This window comes from Nicotiana tabacum, chromosome 23, assembly GCF_000715075.1.
Source record: "Nicotiana tabacum cultivar K326 chromosome 23, ASM71507v2, whole genome shotgun sequence".
Lineage (NCBI taxonomy): Eukaryota > Viridiplantae > Streptophyta > Magnoliopsida > Solanales > Solanaceae > Nicotiana > Nicotiana tabacum.
In genome coordinates this window covers 107,603,834-107,629,095 of record NC_134102.1, presented here as the reverse complement: position 1 = coordinate 107,629,095, position 25,262 = coordinate 107,603,834, and the positions used below count along the sequence as shown (strand labels likewise).

The window sequence follows — 25,262 nt, the reverse complement described above, 5'->3', positions numbered from 1 at the left end:
ATGTCAAAAATGGAAAGCTGCATCCATACTTGAGGAAAGTATTAGGTTTCCATAAAGATGACAGTGTGTATTACTTGGTAATTAAAGTTAGAAGTTCAGTAGAGTTTGAAAAAGATGGAGAATGGAGAAGAAAAGAAGAAGCCCGTTTCTTCTTTTTCCACATAAAGCCAGACTCAAATGTTGGCAAAAACTTTGTCCTATGTATTACTTTCTCATTTACTCCCCTGCAGTTATGGCTATTAAGGTTCAGTCAAGAGATTATAGATGAGCACACACACACACACACACACACACACACACACACACACACACACACACACACACACACACACACACACACACACACACACACATATATATATATATATATATATATATATATATATATATATATATATATATATATATATATATATATATGAATAATCACAGTTCATGTCACTTCATTTAAGCCCGCCATAATCAAATACATTTATGTATTATGAGGATTCATCATAAATTGACTAGTTTTACGCTAACTGTCAACCTACTGAAAATCTTCTTTATTCGGGTAGGGACCGGCAATGTAAGAGAGTTATTTATATTTATTGGACCAGAAAATGAACATTTGATCTATAGTGTACTTTGTAGACTTTACCTACCTTCTCTATAAATTCCATTACTAAACTCATCTTCCTCCTCTACCGACACCACTCTCTGTAATGGCTTTAATTCTTCTCATCTAACCCTCATTTCATCATTCATTTCTGTGTCTCCCTTTATCAGAACTTCTGCAACTTTTCTTTTTTTTTTTGGTTTAATTTTTCTTACAAATATTAATATTCTGTGACAGAGAAGAACATGGTACAATCAAAGAAGTTCAAAGGTGTCAGACAACGCCAGTGGGGCTCTTGGGTTTCTGAAATTCGCCACCCTTTGCTGTAAGTTCACTCCCCCACCCCACAACCAAAACTATAAGTACAGAAGCACTCCTACTTATTAACTTTCCCACATTCTTTTGCTCTGAGTATTTTCTCCAGGATATGAAAATGCTGCTACACTGTATCTTTACTAGTGCTATAAAAATGCCAACTTTCCCCTACAATTTAATGTTTCTTGAATTTCCAAATCTTTGTATACATGATCTCATTCTGTTCTAAGAGACCAAGTCTTTCTGCTTATAGGAAGAAAAGGATATGGCTCGGAACATTTGAGACAGCAGAGGAAGCAGCAAGAGCATATGATGAAGCAGCAATCTTGATGAATGGTCAAGTTGCAAAAACAAACTTCCCAATAGTGAAGGAGAATCATGTTAACAACAGTAATGACAAGAAATTCCCCTTATCTTCTTCATCAACACTGTCCACTGTGCTCAATGCAAAGCTGAGGAAATGTTGCAAATATCCAGCACCTTCCATGACCTGTCTGAGGCTCGATAACGATAATTGTCATATTGGAGTATGGCAAAAAAGATCAGGAAAAAATTCAGGTTCTAATTGGATAACAAAAATTGAGCTTGGGAAGAAGGAGGAGCCTCATCAAAGCCATGAGAGTATGAATTCTTGGTCTCTATCATCATCCTCTGGTTTTACATCCTCTTCATCTTCTTCTGAACTTGGAATAAGTAAGCCATTGGATGAAGAAAACAGAGCTGCTATGCAGATGGTTGAAGAGCTACTCTATTGGAATTCTCCATTTTCTTCTGCACCTATTAGTGATCTCTCTCCCTCTTTTTCCAACTCTAAGTGATAGCAAATGTGGGATGTAGTACATAGTTAATTAGGTACCCTTAGACCAGTTACAGTATCCCCCCCCCCCCAAAAAAAAAAAAAAAACCCCTTTGTTAAAAGGTATCTTCCCTAAATACCATAATCTACAATAATATGGCCTAAAAAGAAGTTGGATATTCAACTGGCCCTATCTCACTCCTTATATGATCAGATATATGTATATGAAGATGAGTAATACTACCATAAAGTGGCGCTGATTTCTTAATTAAGCTCATTTAATCCTCTAACACATAAATAGGTTGTATGAATTGCTCACCTCTATCAGGCAAAGAGTTGTGTTAGATGGGAAACAAGTGCATTAAATTTAGGCCAGATAGGACATGTGTGGTTTAAGAGTTGGTCAACCTAACCAGCTAGAATCCACTGGGACAGTTCTAGCCCCATTAATTGCTGCTGTACAAAAGGTGTCCTATATTTAAATTTAGGCCAGATAGGACGTGTGGTTTAAGAGTTGAAAACTGAAGGGCACTTCTGTTTGGTTGACAACAAACCATGTGGTCTGAAATGATTTGCACTTCCTAAAACCCCCCCTTACAGATCATCATGCCAAACAGAGACTACAATAAGCTCAAAACTGAGTGGTTGAATCTCACATTAATGTTCTTCACCACCAAGGGGGGGAAAAGAAAAAGTAAAACTGAATCAGCAAAGAAATTGTTAGGAGTAGTTGTAAATATTCTGTAATTAAGGATACAGCTTAGTGAATATCTTCCACATCAATTAGAAGCAATTAGGGAGATTGAATTATGTTCAAAAAAAAAAAAAATCAGGGAGACTACGAGTGTGAGAAAAAAAACTGCCAAAGGTTAACTTTGGTACCATGTGAAAAAATCTTAACTTCCAACTCAGAATCTCAAAGCAATAGGTAAAACAATTCAATTTAGAAGCTCCTTTGGATGATTTTTACACCCGAACGTGGCCATTTGGGACAGTACATAACTTAACAGCGACAAAGTATCCTCCATCCTCTCCTGTTCCTCGTTATCGCATTTTAACATGATTATACATAACAAAGTCTTTCTTCTGACCAAAAATAATAAAAGAAAAATGAAATTACAAGCTCATGAGACAATTCTGAAATGCGAAGACATTCATAAAAACCAAAAATATATGAGAACTATTCCAAGAAAACTCGGGCAACAAGCAAATCACCAGTATCAGCAGGCAAACTCATGGAACAAATTACATATAATAACAGATCAACATAAGGAAAGAGGAGATTAGGAGGTCCTAAAGGACATCAAACCAGGTATTGATAATGGCAGAGAGGCCTTGCAGCCAAAGAGTTGATGAGCATCATATTTTGTCAACAAGATACCTTCCAAGGGAATTGATTGGCTTGGTAGAGTCGGAATACTGCAATCTCCTGTGCCTAATTTTAATTCGAGCAAGGTAATCTGCTGCAATCCATGCAAAACTTAACATTACAGTATTTGAGACAGCATCTGCCAATTGCAACTCCAGTGATCTAGCAACCCAATGAGGATGGTAGGTGACCTGATACCATGCAGATGCCTTTCTTTCATACATATCATTCTTCTCATCATCAGGAAGAAGATCAAAATCAGGCTCCATACGCTCGAAGACATTCCTGAACTCCTTCCTCAGCGTATTATATGCGTGCTTCAGCCTCTCTTTTAATTCTCCTTGCTTCTTAGCATTGTACTTCGGCATGGACCATATATATCCAGTAACCACCTCTTCTTCCCTGTTCACTTTGTATTGTCCTAAAAGTCCATTCAACTGACCATCATAAGAACATTTGCTGTTCCATGCATCGTCTATGAAAGTTGTGGATCCTAGGATCTCAAGAGTAGTGTCATATGGGATGTCTTTTGGGACAACCTCAAGTCCAGCAGATACTTCACCCTCTGCATCACATACATCTTTCACTTGCCTATACAATTTGCCCAAAATTTTCTTTGACTTGTATGATTGGAATTCCTCTTTCCCCATGAAGTCGGGATACATTTTTGGTTTGAGGTCAAAAGGCATGGTTACAAGTTTTCCAGTTTTGGGGAAATCAACGGCTAGAGCAGCAAGCTCTGCCAATTTTAGGCACTTCTCATCCAAAGCTCCAAATTCACTGAGGTCAGCATGAACCACATGTGCGTTGCAGATTTCTCCTAGACTCTCTTGGACCATGTTTTTTGAAAAAAAATCTATTATGTCCTGTAAACAGAGCAAAAGATATTTAAGACTGAATAAATACCACATGTGAAAAATAAAACATAAATTAATATTATTCAACCAGTTAAATGATCCAACCAATAACAAGTTCCAAAAAGTAGACTTAAATTTCTAATCAAGCGCAAAGTTTTGAATATAGCCTGATAGCACAAATAATCACAAATATTTGAGCCATGAAGAGCACAAGATCTTTGTAAGTGTCTTTTGCTTTATCTTTTTATTTCTAGCGAGTGTGCCGACAGAAAAAGAGTCTCCCTCTTCTATTACAACTAAATCAATTACGGACAAACCAAACAGCTTAAATATGATCAAATGCAAACAACTTACCATAAAAAGGAAAATACACATATCAGAGAAGCATCAAGTTGGGGCTCACAAGACAAGAAAAGTGAGCAACAAGTATATCTTACTTGTGCAACAAAAATAAAAACAGTTGTTAAATACAAATATTAGCTAAAAAAGTAATGGTAGCTTTTCTAGAAGGCTTATAAATATTTCATCAACATTCTAACCAAATGAACATTATGTTGCAAAACAAACTTATAAGCATCTGAAAAAGCTAACAAATATTTAGGAAGATATGAATCAAAGCTGCAAGAAATATCATTAATGTTGGGTAGCTACCATATGATTAACTTGACGACCCAACTGTTTGACTTCCGCAGGTTCATAGTTCATGGGTATCCAGCTTTTCTTACTGGGTGGGATGAGATTTTCATCCCAAGTGACAAAGTAGAGGTCACCGTCCAGGTCACTTCCTGATGCTTCATTTGAATGTGGCCTATCCCCCTTCTGAGGAAAGACCAGACAATCATAGAGATGGCTTAAACTAGGAACATCTACAGCCTCCAGAATCCTCACATCCCCGGGATGAAGACACGGGTTTTTTGCAATTACAACAAGGCCCTTTACTACTTGAAGATTTTTCTTTATATCAGAAAATTTCGGACCATGCTTAACAAAACAATTCTCCAACGAAGGGCTTGACACTTGAATAAAGCATTGGCCTTGCTCAAGCTCACCTAATTCATCCAAACAGCCCATCAACCACCTTCCTGAAGGAACAAATATCCTTGCCTTATTCCTGAGGTCCCCAAGCTGAGAAGCTCTTATGCTAGACAGCATCCCTCTTAAATGAGGCTCACTTTGAGGTTTAAAACCTGCACTCAACATTAGAGCTGCAGTATTTCCTGCCTCAGCACATGAAGCTGTGATGACATCAAAAGCCACGTCCGAATCCACGAGCATTTTATCCAACCCTGATATCATTTCTTTTTGCATTTCCCAGAATATTCCATCTTTAACGTCCAAGGAAGAGAGCAGCGTTACTATTTGCCGGTTCAGGAAACCAGGTTGAAATCTCGTCCAAGAGCATATTTCAAGGATAGTGTGATTTGAGTCGAATTTCTTCATACTTGGCCTCAGAGAAAGGCGGATGCCATCATTCTTTGTCGGCCAACAAGCAACAACACCTTTACAACCAGCATATCTTATCTGATAAGCAGAAGGAGGATTGACACTTAAATGCAGCTTCTCTGCAACTTCTATAGCTAGATCTGCTGATATCATGCCGATTCCATCAGAGAAAACATACCCATTTCTTTCAATATCTGGAAGCTCTGAGTTAACTTCACTTGAAGGGACTTCCACTGTTGCATAAGTTGATGAAAAGCACTGTCCCATCCTAGCTGCACATTTGGCGACATTCCTGTTACTGAACCTCCCCATCCAGCTTATGATGCCGGGCACCCTAATTTTAGGGTCTTCTGCAAAAAACCAGGCAGAACGATCCCTCAGCTGGTTAGCTGAGAATGCCAAAAAGGAGTACTTTCGACCACACAAATGAAATCCTTTACTCAGAATACTTTTCACCCTTTGGAAGATTGCAGTTCTCTGGGGATTTGAATTTGATGTGATTTCCCTCACAATGGTAGCAGCATAGTATGTCAGCACATTCCTATTCAAGTTCCGCATGCCCTCGTCCATGAATGTAACTCGCAAAAATCGATCTGCAACATGTTTATAATTCCTGAGGACTCTGTTGGAAAGCTCCACAGTCGGTGGAAGACAGTATGCTTTGGTTGGGGTGATAACCAATCTCCTAACCTCTACAATATCATCCAACTCTCCAGTTCTGTCGAGAAGTTTAGGGTTTTTCAACAGCCATTTCTGGATGCCTGCTAACTTCTGAATAGCATCATTGACAGGCCATTTGTAAGAAAACATGTGCTTCAGTGCAGCTGAATTAACCTCCTCCTGATGACTTCTAAGTAAATAAAAGAATTCATTAGCCATTTGATGCTGATTAACTATGCCCTTGTGCAAAACCGCATTCACCAGAAACAAGACCCTAAAGCTTATACCTTCATTTTGGAAGCAGAAGAAAGGATCTGACATGGACACCCCAAAATCAGGCTCATCCTTCACCCGGAGCATCTTTCGGTTACACATTTCTACCATGGGCACCCTACGAAAACTGAAATATGCCATGGCCTTCTCAAAGCTAGGACCATTGCGAGGTCGAATTGAAATACGGTAGGTATTACACCTACCAATGGCTCCACTACCTGTAATGTCTGTGGTACGGATCCATTGATCATCATCGTCTAACAAGTCAAATGCAACTGATTCTTCAATATCATCATCAGCAGTTCTATAGAAAACCAATGGAGATGAAGCCAACTGAAACAGTATTACCAAAGACGTAAAGTCTTTACATTTCTTTATCTCATTGATTTCCCTTACCAAAAACTCAATCTTGAAATTGCATTTTATAATGGCATGTCTGGCTTCACCCCTGAAAGAGAAAGCAGTATCCTTTGTGAAAAGTATTTTGCATGTCCCGTTGAATGGGTCCACAAGAAAGTCAACACCAGTACGAGGTCCCCTCCAACCAACCACAAAGTCATCTTTACTAACCAGAACTCCCATTTCTACACTAACATCTGAAAATTTAAAGGGCATGGTAGTTCTTCTCCGCTGATTCAGACGATAGGGATTCTCAGGTCCCAAACTAACGATCAAAGGCTTCTTTCCTAATATGAGCTCATTACCCCCAGCAGCAGCCAGAGCATGCTTTGCGGACTCTGAAGATGCAAAATGAACGAATGCATGAGGTACCACTTTTTCGTAATTATTCATTCTTTGCACCTTCTCTGCATCAATGTCATAAGTTGGGTAAGAGTCAGGAGGGGTGGATGAAATCTTTAATCTACACCTCCATACTTGTCCAACTTGTTCTTCCAGATATTCTGAAAGCATTTTCGCATTGACATCATTGTCGAACCCACCAACACTAATTTGAGTCACTACGAGTTCCTTTTCAGAGCCCTCTGATCCCATCTTTTTCTTTAACGAGTCACAAGTACTTTTGGACTTGCTTGTTCACACAACATCCAAGTTCACCTGTTATATGACCCAATATTTGTGAGAAAAATGAAATATAACAAACATTAACTGAAAGGAGAAAAATGAACAACAAATGAGGCAGCAAAATGTTTAACTATTTATAGAATACAATAGCGCATCAGGTTGCTGAGAAGGATCAGCTATGAGCTGGAAAATCATAGTTCATGATTGTACAATCGACTTGTTGATTATTCATTTAGACCGCATGGATAACCTTCTAAAAGGTCCTTAAGCATTTCTACTTTCTAAGTGCAGGGAAAAATAGATTAACAAATAAACTAACCAATTATGCACAAGAAAATGAAATATAAGTGCTGCATTTCAGTAATTAGACAGTGATGAGACACCGTGGAAGAAAAAAAATCAAGGAAGTAGAGGACAACATGGGTCAATAACTCCTCTTCTTTACCAATTGACTATTTGAAAAGCAGACATCTGCAAATCAGTATTTTGTACTATCTTCAGGTTTTAATCATGTTTTTTGTCCATGACTCCTTTGGTACATCTGTTTATCAGATTTGTTTGAATTTCACTGCAAAAGGTCACTGACTAACCTTTCAGTGCCCATATAAGAGCATCTAATTATCTGGCTCTGTGAATTAAAGACATTCAGCTAGCAGATAACTAGTCGAACAATCTCAGAACACAACTCTTAACCTAAAATTTGATACTCTCCGAAGAAGAAAACCTAAATAAACCCACAACTATAGTTGCAACTTTATTAAGTGATTGTGTTGTAGCACCATGTGAAGAATAGTTGATCAAACAAAATTATGCCTAATTCATTTTTTCGAAATCTCACCCATTTTCCCCTTGATTAAGGACAAATGATCAATTGATGCAAATTTGGATCTGAATTTCAAAAAGGTACAAACTTTAAGAAACCCAATCGAGAAAATTTCCATAACCCACTTTCTGTAACTAAAGGAAAAACAGAATACTGCATAAATAACGCAGCCATAAGTGAAACAAATGATCAATTGATACAAATTGGGATCAATACTTAAAAAAGATACAAACTTTAAGAAACCCAATTGAGAAAAACACATAACAAGAGAAAGAAACCCACTTTCTGTATAAACAATGCAGCCATAAGTGAAGCAAATTAGCATCAAGAACTTCAAAAAGATAGAAACTTTAAGAAACCCAATTTGAGAAAAAATGCAAAATGAGAGAAATCCACTAACCTTTCTGAATCAAATGACCATTAACAACACAACCCAAGAAGGAAATGCAAGAAATTAGAACAAAAGAGTGAATGAGTGAGTGGACTATGAATTGACTGAATTTTGATGATTCCCTTTTGCTTATTGAAGAAGCTTACAGTTACAGGGAAGGTTTTTGGACACAGTGGGGCCCAAAGGAGGGGTGGCTAAGGGGCCGGGGTTCCTTTTTCACGCGGGAAGGATGTATCCATTTCGCTCTTTTGAGTACGGAGAATATTTGCAGGAAAAGCAAACCAAAAAGAATAATAAAAGAATGTACAATTTCATTTTTCTAAACTTTATAGTATTGCCTAATACCCCTCCCTATTGTTTCATGTAATCGGTGTTTTCCCCCATTTTTGCGTTACATATTTATTACTATGTTGTATGAAGGAAAATTATGTTTAATAACAATTTAAAGTGGTCCCTCGTGTATTTTGTAGATTAAAAATATTACTATTGCTTACCCCAACATGAGTATTAGAATAAAATGAAACCATTCTTGTACTAACCAATGTGATAATCCTAGGAAATACTGGAAAAGCCGAAAAAGCCATGAAATATTTTTTAAAATAAAATACCATATAATTCAATTCCAATCAAATTTATTAAAGTAGAAATGGCATCAGCTAGCCGATTTTAAAGGCATCATTTAAAATATATGCATTTTTAAAAAGAATATAAAGTATAATCAGATTTGGCAAACTTCAAATTTCCTCCTTCAAATCTTCGAGTTTGAAATTAAATTTTGAACTGCTAAAGCGTAACTTCAAATCCGAAATTAAAGTTTGAGTCCAAAGCAATTACATTTTATATGCTTTGCTATGTTATAAACAATATGACCCTGAGATTGTGCACTTCACCCTTCCTTAAAGGCGAAACTCTAGCAGTGGCGGAGCTAGAGAAGTAAATATAGGTCCAAACGAACTCAGTAACTTTTGTTAAGATCTTGTATTTGTATTAAAAGTTTATAAGATATATATAAATATTAAATTATGAACACAGTAACTAAAACGAGTTATGAATTCGATGATAAGTTCAAAACTCATAAACTTTAAATTATGACCGTCTATGTTTAGCAGCCAAAGTTGTGAGTACCTTACATGGCCCTTAAGCATGCCCCCATGAGAAGAACACGGACTGCCTAGCTTAGCATAAAATAATAGTAATATGTTTGGTTGGAAGGATTTAAGAAAATAATTCGCGCATATAAGTAATACAATATTGGTTGGTTGTGTAAGAAAAAATAATTCTTATATAACTTTTTACTGCTTTAGTACATGAAGTATCTTGGGATGAGCAGTTTAATATATGACTTCTACATGAAACTCGTGACTCTTTTGCTTTGTTAATGTATGATTAAGAGACTACTTGTTTTGATGGGGAAAAAAATTAACAATATTAAATAATACTTGCATTAAATTAAACAAGAACTTATATTACGTTATAGATATAAAAATATCTTGAATTAACCCGTAAGCTAGTTAATGAATTGAGAATTGTTGCATTTTTCTTTAAAGGGTGTGAATAGAAAAGGGAAAAGGCACCTTTTCGATTGCACATCTCCATATCATCCTTGTCGCACCTCATTTTTCTCAGTGGATATGGAGTTTTTTCAATTTAAGTGACATTATTAAAATGAGATTATTTTATTTTTATTTTTTTAAGAGTCGCCACTCGGAATTATTGAATTATGGTGTTCCGAGTCACCATTTATTTTAAATCCCAAATCAAGGAAATTTTACTCTGAATTATGGTCTGCGAATACATAAGACCGAGTAAGGAATTTTGTTAACCCGGGAGAAGGTGTTAGGCATTCCCGGATTCTGTGGTTCTAGCACGGTCGCTTTAATAATTATACTTGGCTTAACTAATTCTGGATATTTTATATTCTAGGAAAATTTATGCATTTTTTGCCTTAAACCGCTTTTAATTGCTTGCTTATTCGTAATTATGAAATTATCTTGAAACGAGTTACGTGTACGTATACTCATTTTGTTTAGCGCATTAAAAATCATGTCACGCATGTGTGTACATAATTGATAATACTTTTATTATTATTAAGATTATTCAGTCAAAGTCGCGTGAATGCGTACCTTGAATTATTTTGAAAATCATAATTGTGTCGCGCGAACGTGTACATAACTACGATAATTTGATTAATTTAGAGCACACTTGAAATACACTACCGTGTTCATGAATTATTTTTCCTAAACTAATTTAAAAATTATTGTAAAGTCAAGAGTTATGAAATGTATTTATGTAGAACTAGAAGTATAGAATTTAATTACTACAATTATTTACAAAATGAATTACTTTACTAAGTTATGAAAAGTATCTGAAATTATTCATTATAGAAGAAATATGAGCTAGCTTATGAATTTTATTACCATGGGCCATAGTCATCCGACCCAAAAATTTCTAAAGGTCTGATCTTTCTAATTTTAAAGTCAGAAAATTCCATGGCCCATTCTTTCTTAATATCAAAATTATTTCATGGCACATCAACGTTCGTATGGCCCAATTTCCTTTCTACATTGCTACCTTTTGTACCTTGATTTACTCTAACTTGAATTTTTACTTCTCTAAAATTATATTAAACAAATAATGACAGTGAAAATTTCACGCCTTATTAATTCATGGAACTTAATATTTTATAAAACTAATCTACCAAAAATAGCTAGAAAATTTAAGAAAAACTAACCAAGAACAGGAAAACTATGATTGTTTATGGATTAAAAGGAAACAAACATATTCTTGGTAAAGCTTTAAACCAACAAAAGATGACAAATTAATTTATGCTAACTATGACCAAGAAAAATAATATGCTCAAATAATCAATAAGTATGAACCATCAAATTTTACTCAAATACCCATTATAATTAAAAAAAAATCCAAACTTATATATTAATCAAGGATAAAGTAAGAAATGGACCTCGATACAGCTTCTCACGAAATCGAATGAAATGAAGAAAGGAAATCTGACCGGAGTCTGGCTCGTCGGAGACCTCAACGAAGACGGAGAGAAAAAGTCGGAACCTTATTACGTTTATTATGATACTTCAAGGGTGTTTTTAGGCTTGAATTTTGGGTATTTTCGAGTTTTAAACGGGGTAATGAATTGCTTGATTGTTTGAAATAAAGAGGAAGAAAGAATGACACGAGTAGAAATTCCCTTAGCGTAAAAGAAGAAAAACAATTCTCTCAATTCCCTCCTCTCATTTTTTGCTCTCCTTATTCTCCTTACATTTTATCTTCTATTTATAGAAAAAATTTCGGATTTTTTTTCAGATTTGTTTTTAATTATTTTATTATTTTTTTAATTAAATAATTCCCATTTTTCTTCTTTTCAAAAACAAATAAATTCCCCACTTTCCTTTATTTTTAATTTTTAATTTCCCACTTTTTACTTTTATTATATTTAAATTCCCACTTTTTTTACTTTTTTTTAATTTTTCACTTATTTTACTTTTCTTTTTTTAATTTTCACTTTCTTTTACTTTTTAAAAAAAAAATTCACCTACCTTTACTTTTATTTTTTAATTCCAACTTTCTTTTACTTTTCATTTTTTAAATTTACACATTCTTTTACTTTTATGTTTTTAATTTTTTACTTTCTTTTACTTTTTTTAAAACAATTTTCGCCTACTTTTACTTTTACTTTTTAATTCCATAATTTTATTTTTCCTATTTCTTATTCCCATACAAAAAATTTTAAAAAAAATATTTTAATTTTTTTCGGTTTTTTTAATGTATTTTATTTTAAAAATAAAAATAAAATAAAAATAATATTAATAGTAATAATTGACCTTTTACATTATTTTTAATTTTTATCTGACATAAAAAAAAGTGTAGCAAAACTAAAAATATATATATTAAATTTCTAAAAATATTTACATAGTAGAAGGTGATAAAAATTCAAATATAGTCAAAAATTATGTGCTCACAGGTGCCCCTATTTGCTTGGAAACATGAAGAGTTTTTAGGCAAAGACTAGGTGAGCCATGTGACTAATTTTTGACCAAACCATTATTCAAAAAAAAAAAGAAATAAAAGATAAGGTGCAATCGAGTCCTGGTTTTGGACAGCCTACATATCTCGGGTTATTGTGATGACCCAAAAGGTCATCTTATATTTTAGAACTCGATTCTGCATTCTTAAGCCTTTAAAATCTCATTTTTACCCTCCTAGATTTGCGTGAGCAGTCCGGGCGTGTTTCCGGAAAGCTTTTATGTTGAAAATTGATGAAAATAAGAATTTTTGTCATAAAAGTTGATTTTAGTTGATTTTGGTCAACATTTTTGGTAAACGGACCCGGATCCGTATTTTGACGATCCCGGTGGGTCCATACCGAATTATGGGACCTGGGCGTATGCCCAGAATCGAATTCGGAGGTCCCTAGCTCGAATTATGAATTTTTTATGAAAATTAAAAGTCTGCAAATGTAATTATTTTTAAGAATTGGTTGATGTTTGGCCTTGTTGATACCGGGTCCGTATTTTGATTCTGGAGCCCGGTATAGGTCCAATATAATATTTATGACTTATCTGTGAAATTTGGTGAGAAACGGAGTTGGTTTGACGTGATTCGAACGTTCAGTTGAGAAAAATGGAAATTTTAAAGTGTTCTTGAGAATCTCATTTGATTTGGTGCTAAATTCATAGTTCTAGGTGTTATTTTGGCGATTGAATCGCGCGAGCAAGTTCGTATGATGTTTTTAGACTTGTGTGCATGTTTGGTTTGGAGCACCGAGGGCTCGGGTGAGTTTCGGATAGGCCACGGGATGTTTTGGAGTTGGGAAAATCTGGTTTTCTGCATATTCTGGTGTTCTGGCATGTCCTTCTTCGCGTTTGCGAAGGTACTCTCACGAACGCGAAGAGTAAACTGGTGAGGCTGAAATTTCTTCTTTGTGAACGCGAAGTGATGGGGGATTTATCCTTCGCGCAAGCGACCGGCTCATCGCGAACGCGAAACACTTGGGGACCTGGGGGAGGGTTGGTCGTTCCTTCATCGCGAACACGAGCCATGTCTCGCAAACGCGAAGGCCAGGGGGGGTAACCATCGTGAACACAAGAAAGGTATCGCAAACGCGAAGGCTTGGTAGCCGATACTCTTCGCGAACGCGACAGTGGCCTCGCGAACGCGATGCACACTGTCGCCCAGTGCATAAAACAGAATCAAGAACGGGAATAAGTCATTTTTCCAACTTTCATAAAAACAAACGGGCTAGAGGTGATTTTCAAGAGTTAATTTCTTCCCCAAAGTGTTGGTAAGTGATCCTAAACCATTTTCTTTCAATTACCCATTACATTTTATGAAGCTTCAACCTAAAATCTAAGGTTTTCATGGTAGAGTTAGAGGTTTGGGTAGAAACTAGGGGTTTCAGAAATTTGGGGATTTAGACATCAATTTGAGGTTGAATTCCAAAACCAATTATATATCCAGGCTCGGGGGTGAATGGGTAAATGGGTAAATAGATTTTGGTCCGAACCTTGGGTTTTGACCAAGCGGGCCCGGGTCGATTTTCGACTTTTTGGAGGAAAATTTGGGAAATTTAATTTATGAAATATAATTGATTCCTTTAGAAATATTTGATATTATTGAGTCATTTTTGAATAGATACGAGTGGTTTGGAGGTGAATTCTAGAGGAAAAGTTGTGAGTGAGAATTAAGTGGCCTTCGGAGCAAGGTAAGTATTGTGTCTAACCCTAACTTGAGGGAATTAGGAACCTCAGATTATTTGCTATGTGAAACTCATTTGAGCGGCGTATATGTGAGGTGACGAGTACTTATGCGCCGCCAATTTACCTGTTTTACCTGTTTTCTCTCGTTTTTCTTATATTGTCTCTTTCCTATGCCTAATTACTATGTGTTTATATTAGTATTGTTAAATTGATCGTTCTTATCATGTTTACGGTTTTTCTGGTGATAATCGAGTATTTATTTCAAAGTTGAGATTGATATTGTGGAGCCAAATGTTAAAGTAAGGCTTGTACTTGTTATTATATCTCTCTGTTGTTATTTATGCATTGCATTATGGTAAGGGAGAGTGTTAATGCATGAAGGGTGATGCCGTGTCATATTGCGAGTGTTAATGCACGAAGGGTAATGATGTGCCATATTGTGAGTGTTAATGCACGAAGGGTGATACCGTGACATATTGTGAGTGTAAAAGCACGAAAGGTGATGCCGTGCCATATTGTGAGTGTTAATGCACGAAGGGTGATGTCGTGCCATGATATGAGAGTTAATGCACGAAGGGTGATGTCGTGTCGTTTCTATTGTTTTTATAGTGAGATTGAGAGTAAAAGCACGAAGGGTGATGCCGTGCATTTTTCCTTTACTGTACTCATTATTCCTGTTGATTCATAGTATATTGACTGTTCCAGTTACCATTCTGCTGTAGTTCTTCATCTCGTATTTCCCCCAGTATGTTTTTCCCTCCCGATATTTCATGTTTAGCTCTTCATTACTGTTATTTGCATATACACTGTTAAATTGTACAGGTTGATTTGTAGGTACCTTGCCTTAGCCTCGTCACTACTTCATCGAGGTTAGGATCGACACTTACCCAGTACATGGGGTCGGTTGTACTGATACTGCACTCTGCACTTTCTGTGCAGATTTTGGTTCCGGCTCGGGTTGATCGAGATTATAGCTGTTGGACCCGCTATCCGGAGACTCAAGGTAGATCTGTCGGCATTCACAGACCTTGAAGTCCCCATCCATCTTTTCTATTTTACTGTTTCTTTCACTCAAACAGTTGTATTTCTTTCAGATTATTACTTGTAGTGAATTCTAGAATGCTCGTGAATTGTGACTCCAGATCCGGGTGGTAGTTATATACGCATATATATATATATATATATATATATATATATATATATATATATATATATATATATATATATATATATATATATATATATTATTCCACACTCATTATATTTCACCTTAGTTAAATTGTTGTTATTAACTAAAGGGGATAAGAATTAGTTTAATGATTCTCTAACGTTGGCTTGCCTAGCAAGTGAAATGTTAGGCGTCATCACGGTCCCGACGGTGGGAATTCCGGGTCGTGACAGTTATAGGGAAATCATGTTGCGTGTAGTTCAAGGAGAATGGTAGAATGATGAGTTGAGGAGTCGAGTGAGGTTTCGTCGAGGCTCCGGTCCACGGTCCTGCTATTATATCAAAATAAAAAAGAAACCAAACATGCACTAGGAATGAAATTTTTCTGCCCTAGTTTGCACTAGGAAAATTTCGTGAGTTATTGTAACAAAATCCTAAACTACTTATTTATTGAAAGCAATAAAAGGTCGGGAATGGTGTTCCCCGAAAAGATCATGCTGATTTTGTTTTTTGGTATTCTTTTATTGTCAAAAACAATGTCTGGACTAAGGATTGGTGTACCTTATGTTGGGAAAGTATGGCCAGGGAATGGTATATCCTATATTGGCAATGATATCAGGGTCTGGTGTACCCTGTGTTTAATATCAAATTAACTAGGGAGTGGTGTACTCTATGTTGGAAAAAGAGACTAGGGAGTGGAGATCATATGTCTAAAAAATAAAATCAACTAGGGAGTGGAGGCCCTATGTTGGAAAAGCATACTAGGGAGTGGAGACCCTTTGTTGGAAAAGAGACTAGAGAGTGGAGACCCTATGTCTAAAAAATAAAAATCAACTAGGGAAGGAGACCCTATGTTGGAAAAGAGACTAGGGAGTGGAGACCATATGTCTAAAATAACTTCAACTAGGGAGTGGAGACCCTATGTTGAAAAAGAAACTAGGGAGTGGAGACCCTATGTCTAAAAATAAAATTAACTAGGGAGTGGAGGCCCTGTGTCTAAAATAACTTCAACTAGGGAGTGGAGACCCTATGTTGGAAAAGAGACTAGAGAGTGGAGACCCTATGTCTAAAATAACTTCAACTAGGGAGTGAATACCCTATGTTGGAAAAGCAAACTAAGGAGTGGAGACCCTATGTTGGAAAAGCAGACTAGGGAGTGGAGACCCTATGTCTAAAATAACTTCAACTAGGGAGTGGAGACCCTATGTTGGAAAAGAGACTAGGGAGTGGAGACCCTATGTCTAAAATAACTTCAACTAGGGAGTGGAGACCCTATGTCTAAAATAACTTCAACTAGGGAGTGGAGACCGTATGTTGGAAGAGAGACTTGGGAGTGAAGACCCTATGTATAAAATAAAATCAACTAGGGAGTGGAGACCTTATGTTGGAAAAGCAGAAAATAGAGTGGAGACCCTATGTCTAAAATAAAATCAACTAAGGAGTGGAGACCCTATGTTGGAAAAGCATACTAGGGAGTGGAGACCCTATGCCTAAATATAAAATCAACTCTTGAGTGTTTCAGTTGTGGCCTTGAGACTAAGGAGTGGAGACCTATGTCTTAAAGACAATCAACTAGGGAGTGGAGGCCCTATGTCTAAAATAAAATCAACTAGGGAGTGGAGACCCTATGTTGGAAAATGCAGACTAGGGGGTGGAGACCCTATGTCTAAAATCAAATCAACTAGGGAGTGGAGACCCTATGTTGGAAAATACAACTAAGGATTGGAGACCATATACTATCATTATTTTGAATTTTTTTTTTTAATTTTCATTTTTTTTAATTAAGAGAATGAGTAAAATGCGGGAAAGAATTTGGACAAGGCTTCCCTTTTGGAGTTGTTGCTGCTGTAGAGCTATTTTAGTCTTCGCGCGGTTTTTTTTGTTGCGCCTGCTTCTTGCAAGGTTGCTTTTGGATAGCACCTATTTCCTGTTTTTCAAACAAAGAACAATTTGTCAGTTTGAAACGGTGGTTGGTTTTGTGGCCTTGAGTGTTTCAGTTGTGGCCTTGAGACTAAGGAGTGGAGACCTATGTCTTAAAGACAATCAACTAGGGAATGGAGGCCCTATGTCTAAAATAAAATCAACTAGGGAGTGGAGACCCTATGTTGGAAAATGCAGACTAGGGGGTGGAGACCCTATGTCCAAAATCAAATCAACTAGGGAGTGGAGACCCTATGTTGGAAAATGCAACTAAGGATTGGAGACCATATACTATCATTATTTTGATTTTTTTTTTTAATTTTCATTTTTTTAATTAAGAGAATGAGTAAAATGCGGAAAAGAATTTGGAGAAGGCTTCCCTTTTGGAGTTGTTGCTGCTGTAGAGCTATTTTAGTCTTCGCGCGGTTTTTTTTTGTTGCGCCTGCTTCTTGCAAGGTTGCTTTTGGATAGAACCTATTTCCTGTTTTTCAAACAAAGAACAATTTGTCAGTTTGAAACGGTGGTTGGTTTTGTGGCCTTAAGTGTTTCAGTCACTTGATCTTGTCCGACTTCTTTGAAGATAATTTCACCTGCAACTAGTTGTTTTCCTGAATACCACTTGTATTTCTAGCCCTCGAGAACCTTTGGCTTTTCTAAATTTTGCCATGACGGTCGTTCACGTGGGACTTAACCTTTTTCAACTTTTTTTTGCCTTTGTAGGTCTTTGACTTCTTTCTTCCAATTTTAACTTCAGAGTATTGGGGAACCTTTGGCTTTTCAAACTTTGCCAAGATGGTTAGCCACTTAGGACTTAACCTTTTCAACTTCATTTTGCCCTTGTAGGCGCTTTCAATTTGATTTCCTCCTTTCGAGCGTTTTTGATTTCAAAGCATCAGCCACCATGGCTAGTCGGGGTTGGCTTGATGCCCCTGCCGAGGCTGGGTGCCTCTTTTTTACATATTAGCTTGTATCAAACGAGAGCCCTATAAATCAGTCTTGCCATCCCTTCTTTGCCTTAGTTGTGGAACAGAGTTAGACCGAAAGGGATTCAAAGAAAAACAAACAATGGAATGGACAATGAATTTAGACAAGAGGTATCCCTTTCAGGGAAAGGAAAGAAGGACTTATCTGGAGTATATGCAGACTTCAATGAACATGACATACCTTTTGGACTGAATGCCTGGTATGTGTAAACCGTTCTACTCTCAGAAATTCATCACAACTTTTGCCTTGAAATCGAGAAACCCTGTCCAGGACTGTGTCGATACCAATGGCTATAAGGATCCTCTTTTTGATCAGTGGCACCCTTTGCGGGTTTTCACCAGCTGACCTCTCTTATTTCTCTTCTCACCATCGCTTTATAGTGCTCATTGCGAGTTTTCACCAATACGACTCTCTCATTTTGGTTTCTTTACTCACCACCGCCTTATAGTACCCTTTGAGGGTTTTCACCAAAAAGACTCTCTCTCATTTTGTTGTATCAGATCTAAGTGACTATATCCTCCAAATCTTGAATATTCTCGTTGATTGGCCGGAAGGAATTGAAAAGGATTTGGGTAAAAATGATTTGGATTGAATTACAACTTTGGAACCTTTCAGGAGAAACCATCGCCGGACCATTATAATAACTTCTCCTGTAACGACCCGATCGGTCGTTTTGAGCTTTAGTGCATCATTCAGCGGTTTGAGACCCTAAGCAGCTTCACTTCAGGTATTATGTGTAATGACCCAACCAGTTGCCATTGTGGATAAACAGGTTTGCCAGTTGAGGTCCAAGAGGATTTCCGTAGTAAAAGTTTAGTGGAGGGGCCAACCAGTAGAAGAAGCGACTTGGGAGGCCGGGGAAGACATGCGGAGCAGATATCCACACTTATTCAGCACTCCAGGTACAATCTTAACCCATTCGAGGACGAACGTTTGTTTAAGAGGTGGAGAATGTAATGACCCAACTGGTCATTTTAACTTTTAGAACCCCGTTCCCTAAAATAAAACTTCATGTATGTGCTTTTAATGATTTATGACTTGCGGGGATGGTTGGTTCGGGATTTGGAAGTGTTTGGGTTGAAATCGGAACACTTGGTTCCTTAAGTTGGCTTTAAAAGGCTAAGTTTGACTTCGGTCAACATTTTAAGAAAATGATCCCGGAATAGAATTTTCACGATTCCATCAGCTCCGTATGGTGATTTTGGACTTAGGAGCGTGTTCGAAATTTTATTTGGAAGTCCGTAGTTAAATTGGGCTTGAAATAGCTAAAATAGGAATTTAAGTTTGGAAGTTTGACCGGGGAGTTGACTTTTTGATATCGGGGTCGGAATCCAGTTCCAAAAATTTTCATAGCTCAGTTATGTCATTTATGACTTGTGTGCAAAATTTGAGGTCAATCGGACTTGATTTGATAGGTTTCGGTACATAATGTAGAAGTTGGAAATCTTAAGTTTCATTAAGCTTGAATTAGAGGATGATTCGTGGTTTTAGCATTGTTTGGTGTGATTTGAGGGTTCGACTAAGTTCGTATGATGTTTTGGGACTTGTTGGTATAATTGGTTGAGGTCCCGAGGGGCTCGGGTGAGTTTCAGACGACTAACAGATCACTTTTGGCCTTTGGGAGACTGTTGATAACTGCTGGTATTTTCTTCTGATTTCCTTATACGCGATCGCGTAAGATGGTCTGCAATTGCGTAGAGTAATTTGGACTGAGTTGGATTTGTTCTACGCGATCGCGTGAATGGGGTTGCGATCGCATAGGCTTATTTTGGGCAGCTGATAATTCGTTCTATGCGATCGCGTAGCATCGCGATCACGTGTCGTTGTTTGCGATCACGTAGGGGAAACTGGGGAGGAGCTGGGCCACGCGCTTAATACTTCGTGATCGTGTGAGGAGGCTCTCAATCGCATAGGCTTGCAGAGACTGTGCTTCGCGATCGCGTGGGATTTTCCGCGATCGCGTAGGGTTACTGTTTGGGCAGTAAAATTTGTGCTACGCGATCGTGTGAGGAAGTTCGCAATCGCGTAGAAGAAATCACTGGGCAGAGAGTTTAAGTTCTAAAAATTTTTAACGATTTGGAGCTCGGATTTGGACGATATTTGGGAGATTTCAGAGAAAACAACGGGATTCAAGCCAAACAGAGTTGGATAATTGTGGAAAAGGCCTTCTAGTGGATTAAATTAGAGCAAATCGAGGTAAGTCTCTTGTCTAATGTTGTGAGGGGGAAATTACCTCATAGGGATTAAATTCAATAATTGTTGCTAATTGCGGGGGCTACGTACGCACGAGGTAACGAGAGTCCGTGCGTAGCTACTATTAATGCTAAAGTCCGGGTAGTTTAGGACTCAAAGCATGAATTACTTGTGTAAATTGTATTCTTTGTTTAATTAATATTATTTGATATATATATATATTGTGAATTGTTAGATAAAAATATTAAAGGATGAAAACCTCATATGCTTGATTCTTCTTATTGAATTTATATTATAATAAATATACTCTCATTCCGGAGGTACATAAGAAAATGTCGTCCTTTCTTGTGGAGAGGGCCGAACGTCTCGGCTGGATAGATGCATCTATGGATCGTGTCGCACGTCCCTCGACAGTGTACACGAAACTCTGGATCGGGCCGTACGACTTCGGCAAAAATCGTGCCTAATAATAATAATTATACGATACTTTGATAGTTTATTGCATCTTGTAAAGTTAATTGATAAATTGGAAATCTTTGGAATTTAATGAATTATGATTCCTGCTTGTTAAGGGATTATTGTTATTCCTGTAAATGAGACTAATTGATAAATTTGGAAATTTATTAAAATTGAAGGAATTTAATTATTTCTGCTGATTAAATAAATTATTATTATATTCTGTGAATCATGCTGATCTAGATATTCTAGTTTTATTTCAATTATTATTATTGACCCATAGTGAGTGTCAATGTCGGTCATCTCGTCTCTACCGCTTCGAGATTAGGCTTGATACTTACTGGGTACACATTGTTTACGTACTCATATTACACTTGATGTACTTTTTGTGTAGGACCTGAGGCAAGTACTAGTGGGGGACCTATCGTCTTACACCCACGTTATCTAGGGGCATAGTGGTGAGCTGCCTTTCTGAGCCGTTCTGCAGCTACCAGTGTCTCTCCTTGTATTTTTCATTCTGTCTATTTTTATTTCAGACAATATTAGTGGTTTTGTATAATCTACTAGATGCTCATACACTTGTGACACCAGGTCTTGGCACACACATTGGTAGACTTTGGTGTCTTATATTTTTCTTGGATTTAAATTTTATCGATATATGTTTAATTTATTAGTTAGCTTGCCTAGCTATAGTGTTGGGCGTCATCATGACCTATAGGTGAAATTGGGTCGTGACAACATGGTATCAGAGCACTAGGTTCACGTAGGTCTCACAAGTTATAAGCAGACCTAATAGAGTCTTGCGGATCGGTACAGAGACGTCTGTACTTATCTTCGAGAGGCTATAGGGTGTTAGGAAACTACCTTTTCTTCATATTTCATCATGTAATTAATGTAGTACTAAATATCCTTCTTTTATTCTCTCACAGATGGTGAGAATGTGCTTTAATGAGGTTCCAGACCAGGGAAGAGCTACTCCCCCAATTGCTAGAGGCAGAGGGCGAGGGAGGGCTCCAGCCCGTGGTAGAGGGCGAGGACGTCCCACGACTGTTCCAATTATGCTGCCAGTGGATCTAGTAGAGAATCCCATTATTGAGGAACAGGGTGAGGTGCCTGTGGCAGAGCCAGCTCCGGTGGATTTCACATCTGCACTAGGGTTTCAGGATGTCATGGGTCGTATGCTGCGGTTCATGGACAAAATAACTCAGGCCGGTTTATTTCCGGCAGACCCAGCCACATCTCAGGCAGGCGGGGGAGCACAGACCCCTACCACACAAGCTCATGGGCAGGCAACTGCTGTATATCAGACCCAGGGCGCACTACCCGTGGGTGAAGCCCAGCCAGTGGCAGCAGCTACACCTGAGCCCAGGCCAGCTGTAGCCGCTGATCCTCAGAAACTATTGGACAGATGGACTAGACTACATCCTCCTATCTTTGGAGGTGAGCGACATGAGAATCCTTAGGATTTCATTGGTCGGTGCAAGGATAGATTGTACAACATGAGGATATTGGAGTCTTACGGGGTAGACTTTGCTACTTTTCAGCTAGAGGGCAGAGCCCGTAGATGGTGGCAGTCTTATGTTCTTGGCAGACCAGCAGATTTTCCTCCCATAACTTGGGACATGTTCACCCGTATCTTCCTGGACAGGTATATTCCACCCTCCTAGAGGGAAGAGTTGCGGTGTCAGTTTGAGAAGCTCCAGTAGGGTCAGATGTCAGTGACCGATTATGAGGTGAGGTTTTCTGAGTTATCTCGCCATGCACTTATGATACTCCCTACTAAGGCGGAGAGAGTGCAGAGGTTTGTAGCTAGTTTACATACTGGCATTTAGGCCACTATGGCTCAAGAGGTTGAGATTGGTACTTCCTATGAGCTAGTCGTGGAGATAGCTCAGAGGATTTAGGGTGTACGACAGCGTAGCCGGGAGCAGGTTACTAGAGATAAGCGGTTTAGGTATCCTGGAGAGTTCAGAGGTGCTTCGTCTGGGGGCAGAGGTCAGTCGTGAGAGGGCAGTCCAGCAGGCCCCCATATCCAGCACCACCGCCTCCTCGAGGTGCTCCAATGCGACCTTATCTCAGTTCTATACCAGAGAGTTCTTATCGCCCACCAGCTATTCAAGGTCCTCCCAGTGGGTATTCAGTTCCCCAGGGCCAAACTCTTAGTCAGCAGCCCATCGCACCGAAGAGTTGTTACGAGTGCGGGGATCCCAGTCATATGCAGAGATTTTGCCATAGGCTTCGGGGTAGACCAGTACAGCAGGGTCAGCAGCCTATGCTTACAGGACCAGTTGCTCCACAGTAGTCCGACCACCAAGAGGTAGAGGACAGGTGGGTAGGGTTCGTCCTAGAGGTGGGGGTCAGTCAGGCGGAGGCCAGCCAGTTGGCGCTCCAGCTTGGTTCTATGCTTTTCCGGCTAGACCAGATGTAGAGGCCTCAGATGTCGTGATTACATGTATTATTTCTATTTGCGGCAAAGATGCCTCAGTATTATTTGATCCAGGATCTATGTATTCATATGTGTCATCTCTATTCGCTCCATTCCTGGGTGTTTCTTATGAGTCCTTGAGTACTCCTATTTATGTGTCCACTCCCGTGGGCGATTATGTTATTGTGAACCAGATCTACCGATCCTGTATTATTACATTCTGTGGTTATGAATCTAGAGCAGATCTCCTATTGCTCGAGATGATCGATTTTGAAATTATCCTGGGTATGGACTGGTTATCTCCATATCATACTATTCTAGATTGTCATGCCAAAACTGTTACCTTGGCTATTCCAGCATTGCCTAGGCTGGAGTGGAAGGGTTCATCTGTTAGTTCATTTAATCGGGTTATTTCTTTTATGAAGGCTCAACACATGGTTGAGAAGGGTTGTTTAGCTTATCTAGCTTATGTTCGGGATACTATTGCAGAGACTCCGGCTATTGATTCAGTGCCTGTAGTTCGGGAGTTCTCCGATGTATTCCCTTCAGATCTTCTAGGTATGCCACATGATCGTGATATTGATTTCTGTATGGACTTGGCTCCAGATACCCAGCATATATCTATCCCACCGTAATGCATGGCTCCGAAAGAATTGAGAGAATTGAAAGAACAGCTTGAAGAGTTACTAGCCAATGGGTTTGTCAGACCGAGTGTATCGCCTTGGGGTGCACCAGTATTATTTGTGAAGAAGAAGGATAGAACAATGCGAATGCGTATTGATTATCACCAATTTAACATAGTCACTATTAAGAACAAGTACCCGTTGCCATGTATTGATGATCTATTTGACTAGTTGTAGGGTGCTAGGGTGTTCTCTAAGATCGACTTGAGGTCGGGGTACCATCAGTTGAAGATTCGGGATTCGGATGTTCCGAAGACTGATTTTCGGACTAGATATGGTCATTATGAGTTTCTAGTGATGTCCTTCCGTTTAACTAATGCCCCGACAGCGTTTATGAATTTGATGAACAGGGTATTCAGGCCATATATTTATTCGTTTGTCATTGTCTTCATTGATGACATCTTGATTTACCCACGCAGTAAGGAGGAGCACGAGCAGCATATGAGAGTGGTGCTTTAGAGGTTGCGGGAACAAAAACTATATGCTAAGTTTTCCAAATATGAGTTCTGGCTAGAGTCTGTAGCAGTTTTGGGGCATATTGTATTGGGCGAGGGTATTAAGGTTGATCCCAAAAAGATTGAGGCAGTTAAGAATTGGCATCGTCCCACTTCGGCGACTGAGATCAGGAGTTTTCTGGGTTTAGCAGGTTATTATCGTCGGTTCGTGGAGAGTTTTTCATCTATTGCAGCACCTTTGACCAAATTAACCCAGAAGGGTGATCCGTTCCGATGGTCTGATGATTGTGAAGTGAGCTTTCAGAAGCTCAAGACAGCATTGACTACAACACTAGTGTTAGTGTTGCCTTCCGATTCGGGAATGTATACAGTGTATTGCGACGCTTTACACGTTGGCTTGTGTTGTGTATTGATGCAGAAAGGGCGAGTTATTGCATATGCTTCACGTCAGCTGAAGTCCCACGAGAAGACTTATCCAGTACATGATTTGGAGTTAGTTGCGATTGTTCACGCTCTTAAGATTTGGAGGCATTATCTTTATGGGATGTCTTGTGAAGTTTACACTGATCATCGCAGTTTGCAGCATTTGTTCAAGCAGAGGGACCTAAATTTGAGGCAGCGCAGATGGCTGGAATTACTGAAAGATTATGATATTACTATCCTATACCATCCGGGTAAAGCAAATGTGGTTGCAGACGCCTTGAGTAGAAAGGCGGAGAGTA

The 25,262-nt window shown here is 38.4% G+C and overlaps 2 protein-coding genes across 3 annotated transcripts; one reads left to right on the top strand and one right to left on the bottom strand.

Annotated features, from left to right (window-relative positions):
• Positions 1-614: 614 nt before the first annotated feature.
• Positions 615-1,890, top strand: LOC107829873 (ethylene-responsive transcription factor WIN1-like). Its single transcript, XM_075245422.1, has 2 exons — positions 615-920; positions 1,164-1,890. Exons 1-2 carry the CDS (start codon positions 841-843, stop codon positions 1,726-1,728), a joined length of 645 nt encoding a protein of 214 aa, XP_075101523.1. The 5' UTR covers positions 615-840; the 3' UTR covers positions 1,729-1,890.
• Positions 1,891-2,841: 951 nt separating this feature from the next.
• LOC107798716 (RNA-dependent RNA polymerase 6) lies at positions 2,842-8,809 on the bottom strand. 2 transcript variants are annotated; one of them, XM_075245225.1, is made up of 3 exons: positions 8,555-8,809; positions 4,584-7,364; positions 2,842-3,941 (listed from the first exon to the last, which is right to left on the bottom strand). In XM_075245225.1, exons 2-3 carry the CDS (start codon positions 7,299-7,301, stop codon positions 3,066-3,068), a joined length of 3,594 nt encoding a protein of 1,197 aa, XP_075101326.1. In that variant the 5' UTR covers positions 7,302-7,364; positions 8,555-8,809; the 3' UTR covers positions 2,842-3,065.
• Between the last annotated feature and the right edge of the window lie 16,453 nt (positions 8,810-25,262).

What these genes read in the sequence shown, in the direction of transcription:
- LOC107829873 (XM_075245422.1), top strand. Translation starts at nt 841, where the DNA reads ATGGTACAATCAAAGAAGTTCAAAGGTGTCAGACAACGCCAGTGGGGC. An exon ending in GAAATTCGCCACCCTTTGCT is followed by an intron (nt 921 to 1,163) that starts GTAAGTTCACTC and finishes TTCTGCTTATAG; the next exon opens with GAAGAAAAGGATATGGCTCG.
- LOC107798716 (XM_075245225.1), bottom strand. Translation starts at nt 7,301, where the DNA reads ATGGGATCAGAGGGCTCTGAAAAGGAACTCGTAGTGACTCAAATTAGT. An exon ending in GTCGTCAAGTTAATCATATG is followed by an intron (nt 3,942 to 4,583) that starts GTAGCTACCCAA and finishes CTCTGTTTACAG; the next exon opens with GACATAATAGATTTTTTTTC.